The 23,079-nt window shown below is 38.9% G+C and overlaps 1 protein-coding gene and 1 long non-coding RNA gene across 2 annotated transcripts in view; one reads left to right on the top strand and one right to left on the bottom strand.

Annotated features, from left to right (window-relative positions):
• The window catches only part of si:dkey-11f4.7 (piezo-type mechanosensitive ion channel component 2), a 718,195-nt gene that overhangs the window by 659,060 nt on the left and 36,056 nt on the right, over nt 1-23,079 (bottom strand). The window contains 5 exon segments of the mRNA XM_058786444.1: nt 10,528-10,693; nt 16,171-16,384; nt 16,466-16,685; nt 17,833-17,977; nt 18,545-18,590. Coding sequence (XP_058642427.1) covers nt 10,528-10,693; nt 16,171-16,384; nt 16,466-16,685; nt 17,833-17,977; nt 18,545-18,590 — 791 coding nt within the window.
• LOC131546419 (uncharacterized) lies at nt 20,053-22,330 on the top strand. Its single transcript, XR_009272699.1, has 4 exons — nt 20,053-20,206; nt 21,173-21,279; nt 21,383-21,443; nt 21,560-22,330. It is a non-coding gene; the product is annotated as an uncharacterized LOC131546419 (long non-coding RNA).

Raw genomic sequence — 23,079 nt, 5'->3', positions numbered from 1 at the left:
TCTGCACATGGGACAGGGCGACTGCACTGTATTAAGGAGAGGATGACCGGGGCCATGTATTGCGAGATTTTGGGGAACAACCTCCTTCCATCAGTTAGAGCATTGAAGATGGGTCGAGGCTGGGTCTTCCAACATGACAATGACCCAAGCACACAGCCAGGATAACCAAGGAGTGGCTCTGTAAGAAGCATATCAAGGTTCTGGCGTGGCCTAGCCAGTCTCCAGACCTAAACCCAATAGAGAATCTTTGGAGGAGCTCAAACTCTGTGTTTCTCAGCGACAGGCCAGAAACCTGACTGATCTAGAGAAGATCTGTGTGGAGGTGGGCCAAAATCCCTCCTGCAGTGTGTGCAAACCTGGTGAAAAACTACAGGAAACGTTTGACCTCTGTAATTGCAAACAAAGGCTACTGTACCAAATATTAACACTGATTTTCTCAGGTGTTCAAATACTTATTTGCAGCTGTATCATACAAATAAATAGTTAAAAAATCATACATTGTGATTTCTGGATTTTTTTTTTTAGATTATGTCTCTCACAGTGCACATGCACCTACGATGACAATTTCAGACCCCTCCATGATTTCTAAGTGGGAGAACTTGCAAAATAGCAGGGTGTTCAAATACTTATTTTCCTCACTGTATATATATATATATATATATATATACATATACATATACATACAGAGGTTCCTGATATTAACATGCTCACAAATGTTTTTTTTATTTTTTTTTTTTATTTTATTGAATCAGATACCAGCACCAGATGTATCCTGATGTCTCTTCAAACTGTTTTCCTCTGAGAGCGCTGCACCAACATTCCTCTGAGAGCGCTGCACCAACATACACTGATATTCTATGTTAAAACAAGCTCCTTTTCTTCTGATTATGTTTTTTTCTTCTTGAATCCATGGAAAGAAGTAGAAACACTTAAATAACACACGTAAATATCAGGTATGATTTACTTGTTTCACTTGCTGAACAGAATCTGTTGCAGGAATGACTCAAAGTCTGTTCACATCTCTATGGTTAGATCAGTGAGCACAATAATGTGTCTTTGACCTTCATTATGTATGTTTTGATTATACTGTGTTGTAAATAAAATGCAAATAATTTAAAAAACCCTTTTTTTTCAATCTCCTCACATTCTCTCTTACCTGCCTCACAGTCACAGTCACACTGATGGGCCATTAGGGGAGAGCCCTTTGTCTCTCAGGTGAGACTCACTTAATATTCATGGCCATTGCCACTCCCTCGCATATAGACCCTCGACCACAAAACATGTCTTGAAAATTTTAAATCAATATATTGTTTTCTGTGAATGAGTAAGCAGAATGATTTTCACATAATTTTGAAGTAAATATTCTAGCCTACAAGACTGATTACTCAAAAGTCTTGTTCAGGACTATTTAGTGTGGGTTTTATAGCCTTATTTCAGCTACATTTTTTTTCCAAAACTTACTAACCACGCATAATATTTTTTTTCTAAAAAATGCAAACATGTACATCCATCTTGGTCACATATTATTGTAGCAAAGTTTGTGCTGAATACAAAAAAAATTACATGTTGGTCAATAGTATGTTTTAAGTAGCTGAAATAAGCACAAATATCAGGGCATGTCAAAACATCTCAAAAGCCCCAAAATGACCTCAGACCCCAGAGGGTTAACTCATCCAATTGCCACCTCCGACCTGGCCACTTCCTCCGAGCTCTGCACGCTCCACTCTATCAAGCACATGCTGCATCTACGAGACGGCGTTCTTATATATGTCCCTGAGCCCCTTACTGCGCCAAAGCTCGTAGTCCCTCAGGGCCAAAGGGGATTATGATGACACACGCCCACGATGCACCATGGCGCCAAGGCCACTTATGAGACACTCAAGCAAGTAGCATACTGGCCTGGCATGCAACAAGACGTGGCGGAATACATAAAAGAGTGCCTGGTGTGTTGCCAGTTCCAACCGGAAAACCCAAACCACCGAGCCCCACTGCAAAGGAAAGGAATGACCTTCCCCTGGTCGGATCTCCAAATAGACTGGGTAGGACCCCTGCCACGGTCGACACGGGGTAACAAATACTTCCTCACCGTGGTTTGCGAATTCACAAAGTGGATAGAATGCCTCCCAGCTCCCAATGATACAGCAGAAACAACAGCCTGCCTGTTAATGAACCACATCTTTTCAAGATTTGGACTGCCTTTAAGGGTCAACTCTGACCGCGGAACCCACTTCACCGCCGAAATCATGCAGGAAGTGTGGAAACTCCTGGGTATACAGGACAAGCTCCATATAAGCCATCACCCAATTTCCTCGGGTCAAGTTGAACGGGCCAATAGAACAGTGGTCAGCATGTTAAAGAAGTATGTATCTACCAATCAAAAGGATTGGGATATTAAACTTCCTTTGGTACTGATGGCCGCTCGGGCCACCCCTCACCAGTCTACCGGAGTACCCCCGTTCACATTGATGACAGGGAGAAGGATGACGCTACCACTACATCTGCTGTACCAACCAGGTGACCTAAATCTCGTCACCACCTATACCACTCACCAGTACCTGGAAGAGTTGCATCAGCACCTGAGAACGAGCTTCGCCTTTCCGCAACAGCGACTCCAAAGAAGCGCGGAAGGTCGCAAAGCCTACTACGACCAAAAGGCCTCTCACCATGAGCTCAATGTCAGAGACAAAGTGTGGTACTACAGCTTTGCCAAACCAAAGCAGAATGCTTCTCATCGCCTGTCAAAGAAGTTCCTACCTCACTGGACAGGACCCCACGAGATAACAGACAAACTCTCACCTGTCGCCTATCGAATCAAAATCAGACAAGGGCGCAGCGAGCCAGTCCTTCGATGGGTCCATCGAAACCAGATAAAGAGGCACCAGGGCTCCAACTGACAGGAAAAGGGGGAAGATCAAACCCACTGACACAGACCGACAATCATATGCTCTACACCACACTAACATCATTTCTGTCGTTCTAGGAAAACATATAGCAGCCTTGCTTAAACACAACACTGACACACTCTCCTCCGCCGCACTGCTAGGACCGACCTCTAGTAGAGAGGAGTTACTCCACACGTGACACTCGTTTGCTGCCTCACCTCATTCAGTGTCCGCGTGCCTTTTGTGTTTTCCTTTGTGTCTCTCTGTGTGTTTTTCCTTTTCCCTCTTTCACTATAATTTCCTTGTCACTCTAGTCCCCTCATCAAGGAACTCCCGTAGCCGATCCCTAAACCCAAGTCCCGATATTGAGATTGACTCCCTTCAATAACATTGTCGTAAATCCTTGCGAAACTCGTTATCAACTAAATCGAGGCAACCTTCCAAAGCATGATCTTCGCAGCTAATTGTGCCTTCTGTCTGTTCTATTACCAGGAAGATGCTCAGACTCGCCGCCCTGTTTCTCAGCATGATTGCGGTTATGCCCCAGCCAGAAGTCGCATCGCCTGGACCCGCATCAGGGATAGTACTCTGTGAACAGCCGGGGTTATTGATAACGAACTGCAAAACCTACACCCGGAAGGTGTACGTCCGACTAGAGCCCCGCGATGTTTTCAGAGCTCACTACACCCTCTCAACCGCCCAAACCACGTGGGCTGGAGCCTGTTGGACTCGAGAAGTCCTCGCCCATGCCCAGGCAGATGTGAACCACATGCTGCTCCAATTGCAGAAAATGACTGTAACCCAAGCTGAATTAAGTGGGTACAACCGGCATCCCAAACGATTTTTGGGCGCCCTGCTGGGGGCTGCTGCGGCTGTAGGAACTCTGTTTAACATTGGCATGAATGCTGTTAATCTGGCCACCGTTAGGCGGCATGTAGGCGAAATTCAGGCTGAAATGCCTGAAATACGACAACAGCTCTTAGTCCAGAGTCACGCCCTACAGACCTTCGGGAAATCTCTGAACGGCACCATCACAATTCTAAATACCCATAGCACCCTCTTAAACCAAACTATTAAATCCATTAATAAACTATTTTCGGGCGTGCAAAACGATGTAGCCCAGACACAACTCCTAACGACCCTCATGACTAACATGCTACGTGAAGTAAGTTCCTCGATTGATAACTTAGCCATGGGTAGGATTCCACACTACTTGATACCTCTTAGCCTTGTCCAAAACATCCTAACGTCGGCCACAGCGGGCCCTGCTAATCCCATCCAAACCCATCTCGCCTTTTCCCTGGGTAGTGCTATTCCCTTGTACGTAAACCCGGAAAGCAGGCGACTTGGCTTTTCTCCTCAGTTTGCCTATTATCGACTCTAATAACATTTACCGGCTCAAAGACGTTGTCAATGTGGGATTTTGGCAAGGTAACACCTATGTCAAAATTCACACTCCTGAAGTCGTTGCGTATCACGATAACAACGAGCAGTTGTATCTGGCCCCAAACCTAAAGATGTGTACGCTCACTAAGGACATTCATTTCCTCTGCCCTTCGTCCGCGATAATACTGAGGGCATCTGCGGCCTAGAATCCATTAAACCCGATACTAGCTGCCCCGCCGAAGCCTCACCATGTTCAAAAGTTGAGGTAACACAAGCCGAAATCATCGGAAACCGATGGCTGGTCAACACCCCAGCGCGAACCGCTACCCTCACATACGATCAACATGACACAGCCACACGCATTATCCTGCCCAACCAAACTCTATGGATCACTGTCCCTAAGGGCTCGATCCTCCACATTGACGAGTTAGCATTGTATCACCTGACCGACGATGAGTATCAGGCTGAAATCGAAATCTCACCCTTTTTCAAACAGCATTCCTTCGTCCTCGATCCAGAATTGGAAGAAAGGATCAAAGAGGAAGGAACGCAATTAATTGATTTGACTCCTGTTAATACAGCTTTAGAAGCTATTGCACGCCTTCCGCCCGCTGGCGCGCCGATTATTCGGTCTTGGTCTGCCGCTGACACAGCGCTTTGCATCTCTACTATTGTAGGATATGTTGTGACTTTGACACTGGCCTTCCTCCTACACAAGCGAGTGAACGCCGTTCAAGAGTCCTTCAACAAATGCACGTCAGGCGTCCCGCGCTTTGTCCGACGTGATAAAACCGACCAAAAACCCGAACCTGGAAACTCAACAAACCTGATTGAGATCACGCCTATACCACCTCGTCGAACCCTTGACAATTAATCCAATCAAAATGACCTGATTACGAATCATCCTGAACCTTGCACCCCTATGTCCTCTCAAGTTTCTAACCTGTCCATTTCCAAATTGCCCAGCACCAGGATTCAGTCAGTGATGGAGATGTTGTTTGTGTCTTGTGTGTGCCTGTTCTCCCTGTATCTTGTTCCAGCGCCCGCCGACGTTCGCAAAGGGAACCTCACCGAGCGAAAGGGGGATGTGTAGAACCTGGCCGAAAAGAACGCACACGCATAATCTTAACTCAGGAATGTTCCTGAGTTCCTCTCTCCATCGCAGCGTCGTAAAATTTTACAAATAACCAACACAATGCCCAAAGTATTTGACTAGGTTCCTGCCTGTTCTCCTTATCGTCTCTTGAGACCCATGAAGCTGGGAGGAGAACATCTGGCCATCCTTTGAAGAACAGAATCTTCAATGTTGTTCCTGACCAGTTTACCATAAATAAAGTCGAATAAACAGACAGTACAAAGCACGTGGGATCTGGACATGCTCCAGCACAGACCCTCCCTGAATCCCCTGGCTGCTTTTGACCATAATTCAATGATGGTATCAACAAGGAAAGACAGATATACGTCGACCAGACCTCAACAGCGCCTACACTTTCTCCGCCGGCTGAAAAGAGCAAGTCTCCCTCCACCCATCCTCACCACTTTCTACAGGGGCACCATTGAGAGTGTGCTGACCAGCTGCATCACTGTCTGGTACGGGAACTGTACTGCAGCAGACCGCAAGACCCTCCAGCGGACAGTGAACACAGCTGCAAGGATCATCGGTGCCCCTCTCCCCTCCATCCTGGACATTTTCCTCACACGATGCTCCAGCAAAGCCAATAGCATCGTGAAGGACTCAACACATCCCTCCCACAGTCTCTTCCAGCTCCTACCATCAGGAAGACGGTACCGGAGCATCAGAGCCCGCTCTGCCAGACTGCTCAACAGCTTTTTCCCCCAGGCTGTGAGAGCCCTGAACTCAAATCACCCCGCCCCTCTCTGAACCCCCATACAAACCCCCTACCTCCTGTAACATGTAACGTGCAATTCGAAGTGTGCTACACACAGGTGAGTGGGCCTGTACAAACCACCTGTAGTAGCACACTCTCCTCCTCTATGCGCACTAGTCACTTTTCACACACACTGCTGTGTGTACACAAATCCCACAAAAAGAACTCAGTAATATATGTATGTTTACATGCTCATGCACTACAAATCATCCTGCACTGTTCCCCAGCCAGCTGCTTGAACTCAATGTTTCTCCTTGCACATGTACAGTATTTATCTAAAGCATTCGTATAGTTTGTATTTTTTAGTTTGTATAGGTACTTTTTATAGATAGTATATTTATAGTCAAAATCTATCAGTAGGATAGTTGTGTATGTTTATATTGTCTTACTCCATTGTTGTATGCCTGTATTTATGTAGCACCGTGGTCCTGTGAGGCACGACATTTCGTTCCACTGTATGCCCCCGCATGTAGCGGAATGACAATAAAGCTCAACTTGACTTGACTTGAACAAACCTATACCACGGTCATCCTGGTGACCTCATAACGACTCCCTTTTCTTCACTGCATTCCAAGAGGATGCGCGCCTCTTTTGCTCGTACAACAAAGAAACTCTAGTCACACAGAGGATCTTTAACTCTTTCAACGCCATTGACGAGATATCTCGTCAATTAAGAGACAACGCTTCCCCGCCATTGACGAGTTTTTACGGCAATCCGTGTTCTAGGTGTATTACGGTAAGGAAAGCCCTAGCGCATGTCCTGAATGAGTTACGGGACTTCCGGGTCTTTAGGGTGCAAATAGAAGACGATCGGCATACATGGAGGGTCAGAGAAAATGTAGATCATATATAGATCATAGCCTATGTAGATCATGCTTTGACCATTTTGAATCTGATCGGGACGATGTAGTCCGTGAGAGAGAGAGACACACAGAAACATCTGTAGTTATAACCGATCCGTCGATCTGAATAGGGGTGGGTGTGTGTGTGTGTGTTCTATCTATCTATCTATCTGTCTGTCTGTCTGCATGTACAGTATATGTATGTATGTAGCCTGTGTGTGTGTGTATAATCATATGTATGTGTATGTTTGTGTGTGTGTGTGTGAGTGTGTGTGCACATGTGTGTGTGTGTGTGTGTGTGTGTGCGTGCGCATGTACAGTATATGTATGCATATGTATGTATGTAGCCTGTGTGTGTGTGTATAACACATGTATGTATATGTTTGTGTGTGTGTGTGTGTGTGTGTGTGTGTGTGTGTGTGTGCGCACGTGTGTGTGCGCACGTGTGTGTGTGTGTGTGTGTGTGTGTGGACCTGTGTGTGTGCATGTACAGTATATGTATGCATATGTATGTATGTAGCCTGTGTGTGTGTGTATAATCATGTTTTTGTGTGTGTCTGTGTGTCTGTGTGTGTGTGTCTGTGTGTGTGTGTCTGTTTGTTCTGTTTATTGAATGCAATTTAAATTATTCATATAATTATTTACACGTGAAAGAATATGACATCTGAATGTATTTTGCATGAAAATGTACTACTTTGATAAAAATGCATTTTTCTCAGTTTTTGGTCCAAAATGTTGTATTTTTGATGGTACCCACCTGTGTTCAAATGGTCATAAAACATGAACACATGAAGATAGAATAAAATAGTGGTCAATAGTTTTTTTTTGTGTAAAAGCAGAGACTTGGTTCTTTATTTTGATATATAATATGTTCTTATATTCATAGCAGAAAATATTCTGAGGGCCGTCAAAGTTAGGTGAAAATCATCAAAAACGCTGGCGGTGGCTGGCAACTTTTTTTAAAAACGCTGGCAGTGAAAGAGTTAAAAGGACAATCAAGAAAGGACTGCTGCTATTAAAGCAATATACTCAAGAGGCAATATATATATATATGAATGTGGTATTTTATGTTTTGCTTATCTTGCTGTGGTTATTAGAACTTAGGATATTTTAATCTATGACTTAACCCGTTTAGTAGGTAAAATTATAGGTATTCGATATGACAAATACCTCATGTTTGATATTGAATTAAACGTTATTTTGATTGCAATAAGGTGATAAGGATGAATGTTGTCTTTTAGCATCATAAGGTATGATTATAACACTTTATAGAAATCTGCTAGGATATTTCCTCCATGTGACATATTTATTAGCAGATAAGGTATGCACGAAAAGAGACAATGTGATTGGATCAGACAGTGAATAGGATGGACTCACATCTGTCCGATAAAAACAGACACCCAACTTTGCAAAGCGTTGGACAACTGGTGGAAAACTGCAAGGAAACTTGGCTGCTTGGAAACTTTGGTCTCGCCTTACCCGCCTACAGACTTAACATCTAGTTTGATCATCTCAAAGGACATCTCAAAGGACACTCTGTCTACGTCTGACCAAAGTAACTTGCAAAGCCCGCCGCGTAAGAACTTCAAACTTGCCATTCGCGCCGCCAGGAAGCCATCCAATCGTAGAGGAGATTCTCCGAGTGACGTCACGCGACAACAACACATCAGCTCGAAAGTCCGGGACTTCCCTCCAGCAACCCCCTCAAGAAGAACAGCCTTCAACTCAACTCAAAGCAAGTAAACAAGCAAACAAATCTCTAATTTGCTGAGTTGAATTGAATGAATCATTAAAAGATAACGATAGTCGAGTCTTCGGTTTGTGACGTCTTCTTGGTCGTCTTTATTCTCAGGAAAGAGAATAGCTTAACTTTCTTCAAACTGCTTTCATCTTGCCATAACGTGTGTATGTGTGTGTATGTGTTTTGTATTGTATCCTAGAATAGTAAATAAACTCTCGATTCATTTTTAATGAATAGTCTGATGCCGTGATTTTCAAAACTTAAATTATTTGCCATAGATCGTGTTACCTGTTGCTCAAAAATTTCCCAATCAATTCTGTATTATTATCAACAATAAGCCGAATTGCTAAAATATACTGTATTAATACTCGCTGGTCGAGTCGTTAATAAGGTATAAATTATACATTTTGATTAATATCAATTAATCAGATCAAAACCGAATTTCTACGATTTGGTTCCCTAAAGCTAAAATTTATAAATAAAGTAGGGCTGCAACTAACGATTATTTTAATAATCGATTAATCTGTCGATTATTTTTTCGATTAATCGATGAATCGGATTTTTTTTTTTTTTTTAAAAGCATTCATTTCCAACCCTTTATTCAAAAACAGAACTAAAATCTTTAGAAAGTGCACAAACATGTTGCAAAAAATTAAATAATTTAACAACACTGCGTCGTTAGTGTTGGTATTGTATCAGACACCTGCACTTAACATTATATGAAAATCAAGCTCAAATGGAGTTAATAATGTTTTTGACCAGAGAATGACGGAGATGGAGTGTTTTGTCTGTCGTTAGAACGGCTGTAACTGTTATGCAGTGCATAAGTGCATTAAGTGCATTATGCTTTCATCAACTTTTACAGGTTATATAACTTTGATTGTAGCTATATGGGCGCTTAGTTTTTTCTTGTTGTTTAATACACTTGGCCAAAATCTCAAATTAAGCGCTTATGCACATAATGCACAGGATATTTAAAACATATAGACAGCAAATAACTAATTCTTCTCCACTCTTCAAACACACAAAAACATGATCCTTTACTGACATAGTGTTTGAGTAAAGAAAACGCTGTACTATTCAAACACCAATTATTTATTCACCCTTGCATTGCGAAAAGCAGAGATCTCATCTTCTCCAGGCTGTCGCGGCGCGTCAATCTGAACGGAGGCGGGGTGAGTTACGAGGTCTCGCTGAGAGCTCGATGATCCAATGGCGTTACAGTTTTACTGACAAGTTATTTTAATGCTTATAATTGGTTTACTATTTTTAAAACTCTCTGATTTAAAATAATAAAACGAATTATAAGCGACTCAAGTTTGGATAATTTTTCACAGCACCTGACTGGGCTAGGGTATGGCAACTGCCATACTCTGCCATACGCATAACGCCGCCCTGCTCCCACACCTTGGATGACTTGGGTCGCACGGATTTCTCTGCCTCTGCCATGTATCTTTCCTCTACCTCCGCTCGTTTTTTTTTTTTTTTTTACTTTTTGTTTTTATTTATGAGGCGCCAAACTCTGCTAGCATCCGTGCGAGAGAGACCGAGTGTGTTCACTCCGCTCCGCGCTCAACTAAAGTTTTTTTTTTTTTTTTAATAATCAAACGTCTCGCGTCGCGCGACACAACGAATCGATTATGAAATTCGTTGCCAACGCTTTTAGTAATCGATTTTTATCGATTTAATCGATTCGTTGTTGCAGCCCTAAAATAAAGGATAAAACCTTACATATTACAACAACTACCATGTTTTTGTGACTGCATATGTGAAGTGCATTGTATTACCTCCTTAGAAGACTGAGTCCACTTGTGTAGTAAACTCATGACTGAAAAATACAGCAGTAGCAGCACCAGTGGGTTAACCATTGCAGGCCAACTACCATCTTCATGCAGGGCCAGGATATATGGTTCTGACATGTTGGTCTGGATGATCGCTGTCAAACCAAACAATCTGGTAAACAGAGAGAAATATTAGATGCAAACAAATACAGAAGTGTCAGTGGTTGGTTTGCAAGAAGGAAAAGAACAGGCACCCTTGACTTAAAGCAGTACTTAGTAATTTCACTAATAATGTACTAAAACTTAAAAACTGACCATTAAAATTAACTGACTACATTTACATGCACATCAGTAATCTAATTATTTACCTTATTCTAAATAAGACGATATTATGATTAAGGTGTTTACATGAGTTGCTTTTAGAATATTCCTTTCATGTTTCTGTTACATGTTATAGTACATAGATCGATTAATGTAACACATCATTATGTCCCTACGCGACGCCATTCAACGCCCCCTCCAGAATTTCACGTACTGTATAAACATACAGTTCATCTTCGTTATGATGCTGTATACAGTTTTGGGTGTTTTATTTTATTTTATTTTGTTTTATTTTTATTTGTCATGCGATACGTGCATACAGACGACAGCGTTGTTGAAGCCATGCTCTTTTGTTTGCCGTCAAACGGTTGACCATTGCCGTGTGTGTATCCTGTCGCAAAATGCGGCGAAAAGTCCTACGTACGGTACTTGCTGATAATGCTGATTACTACTGACGGTAATAGTGTGATTAATGTGTGTACATGTCTATACTGCACTTCAATAATGCAACTAAAATAGGAATACTCCACATGTCTTAATTCAATTTGTGTTTACTTCGAGTATGACTTTAGCCGGATTAAGGTAATCAAAAATATCTGTTTACATGGTAGATTCTTAATCAGAGTATTGTCTTAATCGTGTTAAAATCGGATTATTGTTGTCCATGTAAACATACTCATTGTAATAATGAAGTGTATTCGAGAGCAGTGGTTCTCAATTCCAGTCCTGGGGGCCCCCTGCTCTGCACATTTTGCATGTCTCCCTTACTTAACACACCTGATTGAGATCATCAGCTCGTTAGTTCAGTTCATGGATCTCTCTCCTAATGAGCTGATGATCTCAATCAGGTGTGTTAAGTAAGGGAGACATGCAAAATGTGCAGAGCAGGGGGCCCCCAGGACTGAAAGTGAGAACCACTGTTCTAGAGCAGTACTTCTAAAACCTGTCCCGGGGACCTCTAGCCAGTCACATTTTGTATGTCTCCCTCATAGGCCACACCCAACATAAGCCTTGCAGACTCCACTAATGACCTGATGAGTTGAATCAGGTGTGTTAAATGAGGGAGACCTACAAAATCATGGCTGCATCCAAAATTGCATTCTTCCCTACTATAGTGGACGAAATGTGATTAAATGTAAATGATAAAAAAGCACCCAGATGACCTGCTTCTTCCGGTGTGATTCTAAAGTGTGCATATGATTGATTCTATCCCATGAGGCCAAGGGAGAGGATTTGTGAATGGCAGTAACGTGACTCAAAAGACATAGTAGGTCACGTGATAATGGGAATATGGCAAATGTAGTAATTACATTCATACTATACACCAGAGGTTGCGTTAGACTTTAATATTATCCGTCATTTTGACTGACAGGGTCATAACAATTCCGTCATAATATATTATTACCCGTCATTTTAATTTTCGTATTTTAATTATAATAACCCATTTAATTGCTTTTATTTTTGTTCACGTTTTCATTTTTAATAATGAACCTAAAGGACGAGCATATTGGCTTATGCATTTATTTATTCATGAAGAGAACAGATGAACAGAAACTGCATCAGTGACAGCGGAGGACACTTAAAACAACAAAATATGCTAGTGCTGGATAAAAAAAATAAAAAATAAACTAAAACCGATTTCTCTGTTTTAATAGATTCTTATTTTATGAACCAATATCGTTTCTTAACTCCCAATCGATGCTGTTTTCATTTGATGAATGCACAGTAACGTTAGGCAATCGGCTAAGGTTTGTGCGTTGTTACTCTTGATATGAAATGCAGTCTCAGGTTTCAAATTCTGTCCATTTTATTAGGAAATTCAAGCAATAAATACCGTTTTGGCGCTCTTTAATGTGGCGCGATAGATCGCTGTAGACATCTTAGATCAAGCAATTCGCTTTACTATACTCGCCTGTGAGTAATCAAAGACATAGCAAAAGACCTTTATTTTTGTTCTGGAGATGATCGCGCGCTCTGCTGCCTCACTGGAGTGCACTCGCCACCAACTGGACAGGGCTGGGAATTACAGTTATAAATTACAATAGATCACCCTCAGTGTGTGTAATCTGCCAAAGTGACGGACGGTCTTCAGATTTTTCCGTCACTGCTAAAAAAATTCTATCAATGACGGAGAAGTTTTTTTCAGCTGTCAAAAGTAACATAAATACTTGAGATATTAAATAGAGCACACAAAAAAAAGTTTTAGTAAGGTGTTGAGCCACCACATGCTGCCACAACAGCTTTAGTGTGCCTTGGTTCTGCAAGTCTCTGGAATTCTATTTGAGGGATGTAACACCATTATTTTAAATGATATTCCATCATTGGGTGATTTAATGGTGGTGGTGGAGACCCAGTCAACACGTGAGATCATGCGATGATCACAGTGACATCACACAATCCTCATACTGTGATTCTCACCATGTGAGTAGTATGTGAGCTCATTGTGAGTTCAAACGATCCTCATACTGTTATCCTCACCATGTGAGTAATATGTGAGCTCATTGTGAGTTCATATGATCCTCATTCCGTGATCCTCACAGTGTGAATAATGCGTGAGCTAATTATGAATTCAATTTTGAGCAGGTTGTAAGGAGGCAGTTTAAATATCGTTCACTGGGGATAAGATCATCTAGATCTTGGATAAGATTCCTAAACGTTTCACACCTACAGCACACATTATATTCATTGATGCAGAAAAGCTGATATATTCTACATGTCTAACGTATATAGAGAGATAAACTCCTTATAAGCTCCTTGATTTTGTGTAACAGCTTAAAATATAGCCTAATCTGCTTGCACAATAAACTATTGTACAATTCATTTATATTTCTCTAAATAAATTATTTTGCAGGGTATTTTTTTAAGATTTATTTTAGGTGTCTTTGCCTTTCTTATGATAGGACAGTTTAGATCTGACAAGAAGAGAAGTGGAAAGAGAGGGGGGCGGGATCGGGAAAAGACCTCGAGCCGGGATTCGAACTCAAGACACCCGTAGCGCACTGCGCTGTATGTTGGCACGTTGCCCCCACGGCTATCGGTGACAAGAAGAACTTGAAGGTTTTAATAAAATTGCATTAATCAACGGATCAACGAACAGGTCAGCAAACTTTGGCTGTGCGTCTTGCATCAATCAGCCCGGAACTAAAATTTGATTCAGTTCGGTTACTTCCTATGAATGAACAGGCTTAAAGAACAATTCGTTCAGGAATCGAACATCACTATAGTGATTTACATTCGTTTTGTTCTGGAGCAATGGTGAGTGGATTTGCTATTAACATACGCTGATATGATAATATAATGCCAATATGTACTGTGGCCTGGCCCCATTTTAGCAAATTTGCCAGTTACACGTGTTAGCCAGGTACATGTGAACCAGCCATCTTGCCAGCTCAGCCAGGAACATGCCACGACTGTAAGACTGATTATAAATGTAATTTGATACTTACAACTGATCACACCTAAACGTGTCAGAGCCAGTTGCATTCAGTCTGTGTTTACAGTCAGCATTTAAAATCATAATTGTGTTCAGTTCAGTCTTAGAATGTTTCAGCTAGTCGTTAAGTGTGTCCCTGGCTTTAGGTTGCATATCAGAATTTATGAGTTGTTATACTTCCCATATCAAATCATTACTAGACTACATTACAAACTCGGGATCATATTTCAGTAACTATACAAGCATGTTTTGTGGAAGCATGGATGCATGATTTGTTTCATATTTTATTTAACTAATTATTTTCACCTGTTAGGTTGTTAGCAACTGATTTCAATGACATATTGTTCTCTGTGTTTCAGGATGTCAAGTCTTTCCAAGGGGACAAAGAAATATAAGTTAAGAATCGAAAAGGAGTCACCAAAACAACACCAAAAGCAGAATGTATCTGTCAAATTTAAATGTTTGTGTCAAATACCAACACCAAACTGAACATAAATCAAAATAAACAAGGAAACTGAATTTTAGAAATACTTTGAAAGAAATAAAAGATGAAATTCTACATGTCTGTGAAAAAACTGACCAATTAGAGAACTTTTAGATCACAGTTAACTCACACTAAACTAACAGAATGAATTTAACACAATGATATGACAGTGGTCTCACATGTTGCATGTTGAGAAAATAAGGTGAAAAAATAAGATACTGTTACTGTTAAATACATAAATAACATGTGACCAAAACTCAATAGGCAGGCACATATTGGTGACTCGTGTGAAGATTACTACACCAGTTTTGAATCCCTGGAAAATTTAACAAGACAAAAAAAAAAAAAAAGTTAGAAATTAACAAAATTTAAACAAACAGCAAGTTTATCATAAAAACATTTTCCTAATCATTTTTTTGGAAGTTTTCGGTGGAAGTTTGCATAGCATTACATTTGCTGTGCATTGTCTAGGTTTACAAAATAATATTAGTGTTGGTTACAATGCCAATCTCTACTTTGGTCTATTTGCCTATACATAGCCTTGCTACGTTATAGTTTCCACTGAAATCTAATATGAATATCAATTGTTATGTCAGCATTGCCAACCTTTATTTTTTTATTTATTTATTTTTTTTTACATTAGTTTAACCTTAGACCCTATAGGAAATGTAATAATTTCACGTCCAAGTGGCATAAGGGCTTATAACTCTACCAAAAAAAAAAAAAAGTAAAAAATGAGTTTGGTCTCTAACTGAAACAAATATACTTCTTGTATTCTGCTACTTGAGGATCTTTTCAACGATTTATGACACAAGATTGATATACTGTATATGATGCTTTTACAGATCACATTTTTATAAATATGAAAATTGAGAACCTTTATGATGTCAACAAATTTGAACTCACTTGTCACTTGAGTTGGTCATAATTCCTATATACACTGTAAATCCAAGAATCTAAGCTTCAAAATGAGACCTATTTATTTATTTATTTGTTTGTTTGTTTGTTTGTTTGCTTGTTTAACTGTTTGCTAATATTTCAAAGTTACGAACAAAATGTGGCACAAAAGCCTCATGTGTACTGTTTACATGTGCATCTGTAGAGATTTTCATTCAAAACCCCAGTAAAGTTTGATGTCTAACTGAAACAAATATACTTGTATTCTGCTACTTGAGGACCTTTTCAAAGATTTATCACGCAAGATTGTTATACTGTATATGATGCTTTTGCAGATCACATTTTCATAAGTATGAAAATGGAGCTCCTTTATGATGCCAACAAATTTTAATTGAAGACAATATGAAGCTACTTTTCTTTCTTTTTTTTTTTTGCTTGTACAACAAACTTGATATGAATAATGTTGACCTTTACTTAATGATGTTGGTTTGCTGGGTAGAAATCTGAACTGCACCTGGCAAAGTCATCCTCAGGAGGAATAAGCTGTTGGATGAGAGGCAGCTGGTAGAGGTAGAGGATAAGGATGTGTCCTCCACTGAAGATGGTCATCATTACACACAAAGAGCTGAAGTGCAGCAGAGAGATGGTGTAGTCTAACACCCAGCACCATACAAGGCCAAGAAACACCATGAAATACAGTGCTGATGTCAGCGAGGGAAACATTATACCTGTCAAAATGCATAGGATCATTGACTGCATCCATAGATAATTTTCCAGAATACAAACACATTCCTATTTATATGCATTACCTGCCAACCCCAACAGAACAGTCACCAAGACTTTTCCAGCAGTGTTCATTACAGAAGACATGAGAAGTCTCAGACTGTTCAGAAATATGATCAATTTTTGCAGAAAGTCAGGAGAGGTGAGAGGAGAGGTATGGCTCTTTACAGAGGAGCCCAAGGAGGAACCCTCAGATGTTCTACTCTCCTCTTCACATTCTGAGTCAGAAATCTCTCTATCTGAACCCTGTCAAATATGGAAACATGAACAGAGCAGCCAACACCACAAACACGTTAGTTGTTTTTAGGTGTAAACATATATTCAATAATAATAGTTTAAATCTTATGAAAATGTATATTGCAGCACAAAGTTGCCAGTAAGTTTTGGAAGATTTAAGCCAGTGCTTAAAGTGGAAAAAAGGTTTTTTTTTTTGGTTTTTTTTTAATATTAAATAAATAAGTACTTTTTAATTTTCATAAATCACAATATATGTAACGTTTTCAATAAAAATGAGCACAAGTCAAGCTGTGATACCAAACAGGACCACAGGGAGACGCCAAAGACCACTAAACCCCCTGCCTTGACCTGACTGTACTATTATATGGATCTATTCAGAATCACTAAACCACTGACCACTGCATAATCTAAAACACTTTCAGCCAGCGTCCATTATAAAATACTCTTGCTTTTAAACCAAATACATGCTGACAAGAATAATTTACTGACATCTGGACGTACGTCACTATTCTCTGCATTAGTGCTGTTTTAAACTTACTGTTTGAATTCGCTTAGTGGATCCTTGGACTTTCCAGGAGTTTACTAGTTTAAAATGATGTGATTGCAAAAACCTGCTTTCTTTCATTTCTAAGGTATTGTTTTCCTTATAATGTGCTGATTCAAAAAAAGTAATCAATCATTAATTATTATTCTACCTCCCCTTACCTGCTTTTGAACCCCACATATTGAAAACCCCTGAAGTAGACCGACTCCACTTGCATTCATTCACGTGAATTGTCAAAATGAGAGGTGGCCCCTCCTGGGTAGTGTTATTTATATAGTGTCATTTTTAATCACCCAGACACTGACACTTTGACCACTGGCAAGAAATGTCAGAAGTGCCGGTACGCTAAAGACTCAAATATAGAGGTGCTGGTACTGTGTACTGGTCCATAGCGGCCAACTTCAAGCACTGATTTAACCAAGAAAATGTAGCCTCAATTAACCTTCCTGCAGAGTTTAGTTCCAGCCATGCTGTAATTTTCAAGTAAAAAAGGTATTTATCAACTGCCCCAGTTGTGTTTGATCAGGCTTGCAGCAAGGTGTACCTCCAGGAAGAGGACTAATTAGCCTTGCTCTACAACTCGCACAATAACAAGTTGGTCATGTTCATTACCTCACTGTTGTAGAGGTGCCTGCAGTCTTCGGTATGATGTGGCTCCTTGGCTTTACACCAGTGAAGGATGAACAGTGTAGACAGGAAGACAGCGATATCTGGCATTAGTAGACGTATTATGTTAAGTGTGTCCACATCACTAAACCTGGGAAGAGGTGTAAAATATATATATATAGCAGTTCATGTTTGATATCAACTGTCCCTCAGCTAGATTTGATGGTTACAAACATTTGAGAATATGACAAAAAAACACTGATTCATATTCATTGGAGTAAACTTAGTAATGATTTGTTTAATTTTAACTTTTTTTTTTTTTGGTCAAAAAATATAGATATGTTTGAATTTAATAACCAGAAACAGCATGCAGTTAAATAGATCACATTAGGGATGTGCAGCAATTACAGAATCAAAGGGTCATGTCTTCTGTCACACATGTAAGCTGGCCACATTATTGTCCGTGAACATTTACGTTGATCTTATCACTATCTCTGTTCAACAGTTGAAAAAATCTGACAAAATGGTGTTCACTGCCACCTTAGCATTAGCACAGCATTAGTCCCAAATAAAGTGGACTCAAACACCATTGGGCAATTACTGATGCAATGTATCGTTCCTTTCATTTTAGAATTTAGGGAACCAAGATTATATGCTTAACTTGAGATGTTTCCTTACTTCGAAAGAAACATTTAGCAATCATTAATATATTCCATACCTGACAATGCCAAGGTGAAAGAAAATGTTGTCCCATGGCCCAATCCCTGAATAATAAAAAAATATACATATATTACAATGCATTGTACAATCTCATGAATAATTGTAATCACAGTTAATATATTATAACACTTGCCAATTAATTGTTACACTATGCATTTTAAATTTGGTTATAATTCTTTACGACAAGATATAATGTATTACAACGCAAATTATGAATAATTACAATGCATTATACCGTTTAGTAGCCCTCTATAATTCATTATACATGAAGGCTTTAAGTAAAGTGTTACTGTTAAGGGTTGCCCTTGCAGTTGGAGGCATTAAGTGACCAAGGCGACAATTCCAGTTGAGGTGTATTTATTGTGCAGACAGTGCATAATCCCACAGAGAGAGAGAAAAAAAAAAAACATTCTCCTTGTAATACCTATGTCATACCCTTGTCATTATACAAATTTATGTCCTCATTTGTCACAAAAATGCGCGCACACACACACACACACACACACAAAATAAGGGGGTAATTAAATAAATGAAGTAAGAAAGAAAAAAAGAAAAAAAAAACTGTTTTCTTTGTTGGAAAACAGTCACAACAGCTGTTGCTATCAGTAGTAATGTTGTGATACTGAGGTTTTGAAGCTTGTATCAACAATGTCAGGTACTTCCAGGTACTTCCAGACGAAGCACTGTATCGAGGCTTATATCGTTTTAGCGAAATGACGTCACTAGTGATGTTCGAAGCCTTGTTTGATTGCAGTGCTTCGAGAAAGGGTTCACTTTTGGTGGAATCGAGCCTAAACACTGCAAAAAATGCTTTTCTTACTTAGATTTGTTGTCTTGTTTCAGCCAAAATATCTAAAAATTCTTAAATCTAGAAGGATTTTCTAAACAAGTCAAAATTATTGTCTTGTTTTCAGAAAAAAAGTTTTTGCTCGAAACAAGCAAAATAATTTGCCAATGGGGTAAGCAAAATAATATTGTTTTCTGTTTGAAATAAGATTATTTTGCTTACCCCACTGGCAGATTATTTTGCTTGTTTTAAGCAAAAACTCACTTAATTTTTACTTGTCTAGAAAATCCTTCTTGATTTAAAAATGTTTTGATATTTTGGCTGGAAACAAGACAACAAATCTAAGTAAGAAAAGCATTTTTTTTTTTTACAGTGAAGAACGTAGAAAAATTTAAACTTCCACTCCACTGCCCTCTGTTCAGTCCACATAATCACTTTCACCCTCTTTTTATCCAGTCTAAATAACGCCATAATTTACTAATCGTAAGTTACAAAAATATGAAACATTATGAAATAACACTGAGCATAAAAACTTCAAAGAATTAATTAATTTATTTATTTATTATTATTTTGTTATTATTATTTATTTGCATGTGTTTACGTTAATGTATCAAGACTTTTTTAACCATGTAGCGCACATTTTAGAGCTGTCACACTCCAACCAGCAGGTGTCCCTAGTGTGCATTCAAAGCCTCGAGAAATCTGGCTGGAAAGCTGCATGAAGCTTCATCTCACCACCACTAGCTATCAGCTTCAGAATAGTCTGAGGAACAAACACTCCTGCAAACACTATCTCCTCAACCACATGCCTGTACTAGATCTGGCAGCCATTTTGTAGTCTAGGCCCAGCTCCTGGAAGGTACCATTCTGCAGGTAAGGTCACTGGTTTACAAATTCACCTTTTATCATATTATTCATACATATACATCTATCCATACATATGGATACACCTATCCATGTGTATCTTGACAGAATGATACAATATAAAACATACAAACACAAGAATAAATGATTCAACAAATATAAACCTTGTTTTACAGGTATAATTGTCAACCCAGCATGGTCTTTACTTTTCAGACGGTACAAATGTTTAAATGATCTAGGTTTTAAACATTACAGATTTGGTCAACTGGTGTATCACAACTGCTAAACTATATTTGTTATCATGTGTAAACTTAATCCTAAACAGTGTTGGGTAAATTACTCTAAAAAAGTAATTAATTACTACACTCTTAGAAAAAAAGGTTCTTTGGGGTTCTATATACAGGTTCCAAAGAACCCTTTATGCCAAAAAGGTTCTATATAAGGAGAAATAACCCTTTTCGGCATAAAAGGGTTCTTTGGGCTGAACCAAGCTTTATGTATGTTTTTACATTAGGCTATTTAAAATTATTATATTATATTTGTGTTTTTTCTTTCAATTTTACTTTGACACACCTTTATTCTGAAGAAAATAAACTTAAAATGTACATCTGCACTGAATCAACCTAATTTATACCAACAAACTGATCAGGTATAAATACATGTGTACTAGCAGTGTATAGCAATCTGGACAGTTTTATCTATTTATTAAAAGGTACATGCTAGTCTTCTATTTAATCAGCACACTAACATGATTGCAAGTTCTTTAGTTATCATGTGATGTAAGATGCTGTGTAGCTCTTTTATTGATGAGCAACATGCTCATATCGAGCTCATATCGGTGTTTCATTTAGATTCTAAAAGGCTATTCTTGTAACTAATCCCTCCAAACAGATGCATAAAAATTATCTTTGACATAAACGGCTAACAACTTGAACGTGTATCTATGCACTGATCAGTTTTGTCCCATCTGCACAGTGCCACAATTCAGTCGCACCGACTTGCGTGCCTCTCGCAAGAGTGATCACTAAAAGATCAAGGTGGGCTGACTGCATTCGGCGCTCGGGAGTACGACGATTACATTGGTAAGTGAGAAAATTCATTCATTTTAGCTTATTTTAATTACTTTTACATAAACCCTGGTCATTTTTAGTTAGCATAACGTTAACGTTACACGTTTCTTTCAAGAAGCTAAAAAAGAAAGGTGGTTTATGGCGTTGTCCAGGCCTGCGCAATTCTCCGCTGGGAGGTTTGTCATTTTTAACATGAATCCGTAAAGTATCTTGATAAAACTGTTGTGAATTGATCAATAATGCTGGCGAGAGTTCATGTTATAGCCTAACGTAATATTTTTTTGCCCTGTAGAGTGTATTGGACCTATACGTATAGGAAAAGATGAAACAAAGTTTCAGTCAAATCGCCGTCAGACTGCCGTTATAAACATGAATTCAAACCAAGAAGAACAAAGAGAAGCTGTTGGGGATGTTTCCTTTTTTTCTGTGGATAACTGTAAGTATTTGGTGTTTGCAGTTATAGTATTAGTTAAAGTATATTACAGTTATAGTTAAAGTTTTAGCACCAGCTTATCAGAGTGCTGAAAAGTGGAATTCAGAGGAAACATGACCACCTGCTGCAAAACAATAACACAAAAGGTACATTATTTACATTATTTTTATATACATTATTTTTCCTAACAGTACCAACTGAAACTCATCAATCAGCTAATCTTAAATATATATGATATTTTTCTTTTTTTTTCTTTTTTTTCTATTTTCCACCTTTTATCATGCAAGTTCTTATGATTGATTGATAAATATATAAATATTTTGCACTGTCACTGCAGGTCTTGACTCTGGAGTGCAGCATTACTTGTTTGGTCATCTACATTCAGATGAAAACACCACACTTCTCTCTAATTCAAGTAAGTTTTAAGATTTGATTTAATTGTGAGAGATTCTTTTCTTTTTCCTGTTGTACTGTACTCTCCACAGGTCTAATAAATGTTTCACATCTTAGGATATCAAGCCTACTCATCGCAAAGAGAGTTAGCATCAAAATGGATGTGTCACTGACCAATAACACAGAGATGCCAGAAGTATCTGTTTGCAGTCTACTTTTTGTTCAGTATGGAGCATCCAAAAGCCATCACTCAGTTAATTTCAAATCAGCACTATTTAGCCCCTTTCCAGTGCTGAAATTGTCATGGGTTCTTTGTTTTTATTCTTTAAATGCTTATCTGAATGTAAAATTAATATTTAACGCTTGTAAATAAAAAAAAGTAAATAAATAAATAAAAAAACAATACTATAGCTCCCTTTTCAGAAATATGTGGTTCACCGTCTTTCATGGGTTACAGAACTGGGGAAAGTTGCAGCATGCAAAAAAAAAAAAAAAATCAGACTACTTGGTTTATAGGTGAATGTGGAGTAAAGCTATTTATTTAAGGTAAAGTGTAATGACCTGGTGGTGAGTTGCAAAATTAGAGTGTCATTAATATACCATTTGATGACATTCTAATTTTACTTATGTATTTAATTTTTTTTAATTATTTTTTCAAGTTAACTTTATTTGTGCAAGTTAACATTCAATTGTTTTTTTTGTTTTTTTGTGGTTTCTAACAATCAACATATCAGAATGCTGAAAAGTGGAAGTCAGAGGAAACACAAAAGGTACAAATTAGAATACTTCATAAGACCAATAAAAAAACAACAACATTTTTTGTGAATTGTTGGCCTTCTGGAAAGTATGTTAATTTACTGTATATATACTCAATACTTGGTAGGGGTTCCTTTTGCTTTAATTACTGCCTCAATTCGGCGTGGAATGGAGGTGATCAGTTTGTGGCACTGCTGAGGTGGTATGGAAGCCCAGGTTTCTTTGACAGT

This window comes from Onychostoma macrolepis, chromosome 09 (genome assembly GCF_012432095.1).
Source record: "Onychostoma macrolepis isolate SWU-2019 chromosome 09, ASM1243209v1, whole genome shotgun sequence".
NCBI lineage: Eukaryota > Metazoa > Chordata > Actinopteri > Cypriniformes > Cyprinidae > Onychostoma > Onychostoma macrolepis.
The sequence above is the reverse complement of the archived record's forward strand: the minus strand, read 5'-3'. Positions and strand labels throughout refer to the sequence as shown.